The sequence below is a fragment of the Limulus polyphemus genome, unplaced genomic scaffold (genome assembly GCF_000517525.1).
Source record: "Limulus polyphemus unplaced genomic scaffold, Limulus_polyphemus-2.1.2 Scaffold1446, whole genome shotgun sequence".
Classification (NCBI taxonomy): Eukaryota; Metazoa; Arthropoda; class Merostomata; order Xiphosura; family Limulidae; genus Limulus; species Limulus polyphemus.
In genome coordinates, this window is record NW_013667056.1 from 63,650 (window position 1) to 70,487 (window position 6,838).

Consider the following 6,838-nt stretch of genomic DNA (forward strand, 5'->3'; position numbering starts at 1 on the left):
AGTACCTCTAAAACACAGCCAAAACAGATCACTTAGAAAAGACTAAAGGTCAGTTTTATATTATTGGATATGGTAACAAAGCTTCACGTGTGCCACATCATTGTAACTTCTTTATTTTTAGCCACCCATGGCTGAAAGGTCAATATAATAAAAATAATAAATATATATAAATGTACAATGTTATGAGATTTAAGCTATTTAATCTAAATATTTATGTTTTCGTGTTATAATTTGTTGTCACTTTAGAATGAAAGAGGCATAATTTATATTTATTTCCTAATTTTTTATGGTGGTTAAAAAATTGGTCAAATCTATAGAACCTGTACAGAGGTTCATTAGTGAAGATAACAGATAAAATATAAAGTTTTTCTTAAGAAACATTTGATAACTATCTGGATATTACAGAGATTTTGTATTTGAAATTGGAAAATTTTCAGATGAATAAAAGTATTTTTAATTTTAAAACGAAAATTACTTTGCATGTTGGACAGGCAACATGTGAAAAGAAAAAACAAAAAGCATCAGAAAAACATTGCTTTACAAACCTGAAGACTTAATAAAAAAATTTTTTATTTTGTGTATGAAAGCATTGTAATGTTTGCTGATAATTTGCCAAATTTCATAAACATATGCTTACTAATTTAAAAGTTATAGCATGAAAACTGTAACAAACAGAAAATGGTTACGAGGTTCAGGGACCGAGCTGTGCTGAAGGAGATAAGGTACTTACCTGAGCTTTTTTTTTTTGCTGTTGAGTGTAGATGACACTTAACCCTACTTTTTTATATTAATGGTAGTTGTACACTAAATTTTTATTTTATTAAATAATGCACCAAAGAACATAGAATAATAACATACAAAAAGCAGACAATGTTCCATAACTATCACAATTTTTCTGGCTTTCTAACTATGTGCCAAGAGCCATTACAAATTTAACCATGTTAGTCAGTATGTTTCCCATGGGAAGGAAGCTTGTATTGAAAGAGAAACTGACAATTCTTTGTACAGAAAACAATATAATATAATATGTCATTTGATAGATGAAAACTTTGGCTTTCTATCAGTTATAAATAATATAGTATTAAATGTAAGAGAGAACTATTAATAAATCCTGAAAGTGAGGATGTGACAGGTGGGTGTTGTAAGAGATTTCTGATTTTCTATTTGATGGCTTTGTAACCAAACAAAATTGAAGACTATGAAATGTATGCATTGTCTGAGTGATAATGATACTGTAATGAGTAATTTACTTATTGGAGAGGTGGTAAATATATTTGAGAAGATGGTGTGCCTGGAGAGAAAAATATCACATTTCTTATACTAGGGGAAATTCAGGATTTTTTTAAAATGCCTTATAAAATTAAGAACTTAAAACTTATATACTATTGTTACGTATTGAGAATTTGAAATAATCCAAAGCCTCGTTAAATAATTTAACTTTTAATAGTTGAACTGTACCCTGGATTTAGTGTTTAGAAATATGTTGATATTTTATTTAATTTACACTATTTGCCAACAAGATTGATTCACAATGTTTTTGTTTTTGACACAAATACGTTTTAATGTATATATACAACAGTATAATTTACAATAGCAACTATTATGATTAATTATTATAAACCAAGTTTCATAAACAGAAATTTCACTAACTTACAAATAACCTAAAATCGTCTTCCTAGTTCAGAGTCTCCTTGATATCCAGCGAGTGGTAGAGTTGTACATATAACTATCGGGAAACTAGCAAGCTTTGTCAGGCACTGAATTGTTGAACCATTGAAGTAAGATAATATTTTCATAAAACCACTAATGTCCGATGAGAAATCAGTAATATTTTTGGACAGCTATTAATGTGATATGCTCAGTAAAGGATGCCCGGGGTAAGAGGATTAAGCAATAATGTTGAAACCATGATCAATAGTTTGATTAAACAGCTGTATCTGCTTCTAAGAAAAAATCATTGATGCATATGAGTGAAAAAAGTTTATTCATACATTTATAGTAGTATTTGCATCTCTTGTTGTCACCCGGTGAGGACTATTTTTACTCTACTAGTTTCTAGAATTTTGTTGTAGTGTTTGGTGAGACAGAGTTTTGACAACATATAATGAGAGAGTGTTACCAATTTCCAGAATTTTCTCCAAAATTTTAAAAGTAGATTAACATCAAATTTGTTATATTGAATCTGTTAGTTTGTTAGTCATTTAGTTATCTTAGCTTTGAAATATTAAACTTGTGGTTTAAATGTATTAATAATGGATTCACCATATATTGTGTAGAGTATAAGATATTATCAAGGAAGAGAAATTGTTGTATTAGTGTTTACTGTGAACTTAGGCCTAGCAATAAAACACTGGAAAGAAGAAAAAGCAGAGAGTGAGACAGAACATTAAATGATGAGGCATAAGAAAAAGAAATTAAGACAAGAATCAGAAAAATAATTAGCAAGATGTAGAGTAACTTAATTTACCAGCAAAATAACCAACTAAATAAGTGTAACCTAACTTGCTTCTTTATGTATGAGCAAGTTGCTTCTTGATCTCTAGAGAATGTTCTTGATGGCCATGCCTGTCACATAATGTTAGAATTCCCTTGAGTTAAGCTACCAATATAATTTGCGAGAAATGTTTACAAGGAATGCACATGGGAATAAACTACAGCTGGATTGTCTATGATACACAGTATATCTGTCAAACACTGTTGGATTATTCACAGTAAACAAGAATAGTACATTTGAGTGGTGTGTATGTGTGTGGTGTTTGGGTTGACTTGTACTTGCCATTAATGAGCCACTATTTCATTTTTCTGGGTGACATTTAATGATTCATGTTTTTTATTAATTTAGCTGAGTGAATTTTATAAGCACTATATATTTAAGAACTAGGGGTTCATTATTGCCAAGCAAAAGACAACCAAAACACCATAGGGGAAAGTGGGGTTAGTTGGGTCCCTTTGATAAAATGGCCAGACCAGAGTATCATTTATTATGTTCTACCATCTAAAGTGAATCATATAATATTGTTCGTGACTCCATTCATAAACACACTGGTGGATGCGTGCAAATGGAAATGATAAAAGGGCAACTACATTTTTTAAAATCTCGGATAAGAATTTTGAATTTATATGGTTACAAAGTAGATATTTTAGTGAATTTAACTTTAATAATTTCAATGAATGAGGAATTATAGACAGCTAAATATGTTGTAATAGAAACAGTTCAAGTTCACTGATTTTTTATAATGCTTGCATGCTTTACTTTGTGTAGCTTATAGTAAGACCATCAGTAGGTCTACCGTATAGCATGTAACTTTTTTCTTCACATTTAATTTTCAAGGGAAAGTACCTGTAACACTGATTACTTGTTTAATAATTTTTTTTATTTACATAATTAGAATAGTGTTTTTTTTGTTTGTTTTTTCAGAGAAAGCCACGAACGTACCAGCGAATATCAAAAAGAAACTCATGGGACAGTGTATCCATGGAAAGGGCATTAGAGACATTAACTAAAGGTGAAATGGGCTTCAAAAAAGCAGCAAAAGTTTTTGGAATTCCCAGGTCAACATTAAAGCGGAGATACAAGGACCAAAATAAACAAGCCAAGGGATCTAGTAAAGCACTGGGCCGTTTCCAGGTAAGTCAATGGAAGACTTTACCAAGGCTTTTAAGTTTCAGATCCACTCAGTGATTTGTATTAGGCTTACTAGAACCACATTCTTAACTACTAGCTCAGACATTTATAATTTTATTTACTTTCAGACAACATTTTCTCCAGCAATGGAACATGACCTTGTGCATTACATACATATGATGGAAGAGATGATGTTTGGGATTGGTGGTGATGAGGTCCGCCGGTTAGCTTACCAACAAGCTGAGCGCACTGGACTGTCACATCGGTTTAGAAATGAAAAGGCTGGAAAAGAGTGGCTGCGAGGTTTCCTATCACGCAATCCTGAATTGTCAGTGAGAACACCTGATGCTATATCAGCAGCACGTGCAAGAGGATTTGATAGACAAGTTGTGAGCAAGTTTTTCAATATTTTGGAACAACTGTTTGATGAGCACAAGTTTTCTCCAAATAACATTTACAGTGTTGATGAAACTGGTTTGTCAATTGCACAAAGCAAACCATCAAAAATTATTGAATTGAAGAATCATCGTCAAGTAAGAGCTTTGAAATCAGCAGAATATGGACAGTTAGTAACTGTTGAAATATGTATGAGTGCCACAGGGTCATTTGTTCCACCACTTTTTGTCTTTCCATGGACATCAATGGATCCAGAACTTATGAATGGGGCACCAAGAGGATCACTCTATGCCTGCCATAAAAGTGGCAGGATCCAGCTTCCAATATTCACTCAGTGGTTTAATCACTTTCTAAGAGTGTCAGAAGCATCAAAAGAAAATAAAGTTTTGCTCATACTTGATGGACATTCCACGTATACAATAAACCTAGATGTTGTAAATCTTGCTAAAGATAATGGAGTCTTTTTGTTGTGTCTCCCTACACATTGTTCACATAGATTGCAGCCTCTTAATGTGTCCTTCATGAAGCCACTGACTTCATATTATACTCTAGAAGTTGAGTCATGGCTGAGGCATCATCCAGGAAGGAATGTGACAGTATTTCAGGTAGCAGAACTGTTCAACCGAGCCTACCTCAAGGCAGCAATAGCATTTAATGCTGTCAATGGGTTTTTCAAAACTGGTATATATCCAGTTGCAAGAAACTTATTTGAAGATCATGAGTTTGCTCCAGCAAACCTCACTGAAAGGCCCTTTCCTGAGCCTCGCGAGGTGCAGGTTTCACAACCTGTCACCTTCCCAACTTCACAACCTCCTTCAGGACAAAACACCTTTGGATGGAAGAAATTTTCATTGGTTAAAACTGGAAGAGAGAATATTTGTGACAATGCCATTGCCAGTACATCATATGCATATGTTTCCCCAGTTGTTATAACACCATCTTCAAAAGTGCTTCCAGTTATCAAGCACAGAAGGAAGAGGAAACTTAAGAGCAGCAGTGCACAGCTATTAACATCCTATTCCTATAAGAAGATGCTCATTGAAACAGATGCAGAAGTATCTCAATCATCTTCTGAAAAAGAAAGGAAGAAGGAACTAACAAAAGAAAGAAAGAAAAGTAGAGAACAGCAGAAGGAAAAAAGAGGAAAGAGGATGGTAAAGCGAAGCTCAAAAACAAATGAAACATCTAGTGAAACATTAAATGATGACAATGACACAGCCTGCTTATTTTGTGGAGAAACTTACAGTAAAACACCATATGATGGGTGGATCCAATGTAGTCATTGCAAAGAATGGTCTCATGAAGAATGTGCAGGTGTTGACAGTGATGATGAGGACTTCATTTGTGATATCTGCCAGAACTGGCCTTTACTGACCAAAAAAAAACAAGCATGGAAAGCAGTGATTGAGAAAGAAAATTTTATGTATTCACCATCTGCTCCAATATTACAAAACTCAATGGATGGAGATGGGTCATAAAGCATGATGAGTTCACACCATTGTTCTAAATAACTCTTTCAGCATGGGCTTGGTTCCACAGACCGACCTCGTAACCATTTTGTGCTTGTTATAGTTTTTATGCTATAACTTTGAAATTAGTAAGCATACCTTCACAAAATTTTGCAGATTATTAGTAAATATTACAAGGCTATCATACACAAAATATCAGATTTCTTTATTAAATTTTAATATTTTTTAGGTAATGTTTTTTTTTTTTATTCCTTTTGTCTTTTCAAATGTTAAATATCCAATATACAAAGTAATTTTGATTTTAATATTAAAAGTACATTTATGCATCAGAAATTTTCAATTTCACATGTGAAATCTTTATAATCTCCAGCTAATTATCAAACGTTTTTAAAGATAAAACTTTATATTTTATCCATTATTGTCACTGTCAAATCTCTGTACGGGTTTGGTCGATTTAATCGACCTCGTAACCATCATAAATTATGATTTTTTCATTCTAAAATGACTACAAATTATAACATGAAAACACGATTGTTTAGTCTAAATAGCTTAAATCTCATAACATTATACATTTATATATATATATATATATATATTTATTATTTTTATTATATTGACCTTTCAGCCATGCCTGAATAACATTACATAAGTTGCAATGACATGGTGAATGTACACTCATGTTACCATATACAAGAATATAAAACTGACCTTTACAAGATGACCCTTCTTGGATGTGTTCTAGTGGACCAGTATTTTGTAAAATGTAGTCACATTTCAGTTATAATACATTTTTGCTGTTTACAATTAAGTTCTTAAATTTCAGTTATTTTTCTTAAAACATAGAACAGTAAATAAATAAGTATAACAAACAATTATCTCTTCTACTTATAAAGTTTGTACTTGTTTGCTGCTTGATGTAAGTAGCTGAGCCTTATTAAATTTTGCACATGTGAAATGAAATACTTTTTTTAGGTTTTATACATACATGTTGAAACAACCAAAAATCATACTATATAAATACAATAGAATTCTTCTATAATTTATCAAGCATAGTAACTTTGCTGTATTCCGATAAGGTACTCTCCCTCCCCTCACAAGATCAGCTTTTCTTGTTTTGTACTGCCCTTTATATGCAAACGTTTTTCAGAAATGCATGCCACAAGTTTCATCATCCCTCTGTTGGAATCCAAAGTTTCAACAAGTCTCTCATGCAAATCATTATGCATCACCTCTCCACCAATAGCAGAGCACTACTATCACGTGATGCATGTGACTCCCTCTATGCCCCACTACTGAATTATCACTTCTCATTTGGCAGCTGTTGAGTTGAGATGTTGTTTCTTACATT

General features: G+C 32.5%; 1 protein-coding gene across 5 annotated transcripts in view; it reads left to right on the forward strand.

The window, feature by feature from the left end:
• Positions 1-5,603, forward strand: part of LOC106463612 — a 62,957-nt gene extending 57,354 nt beyond the window's left edge. For all 5 annotated transcript variants that reach the window (XM_022391146.1, XM_013923661.2, XM_022391148.1 and 2 more), the window contains 2 exons: positions 3,419-3,628; positions 3,754-5,603. In XM_022391146.1, the coding sequence (XP_022246854.1) occupies positions 3,419-3,628; positions 3,754-5,499 (1,956 nt within the window). In that variant the 3' untranslated portion in view covers positions 5,500-5,603. The remainder of the gene's footprint in view (positions 1-3,418; positions 3,629-3,753) is intronic.
• The last annotated feature ends 1,235 nt before the right edge of the window (positions 5,604-6,838 follow it).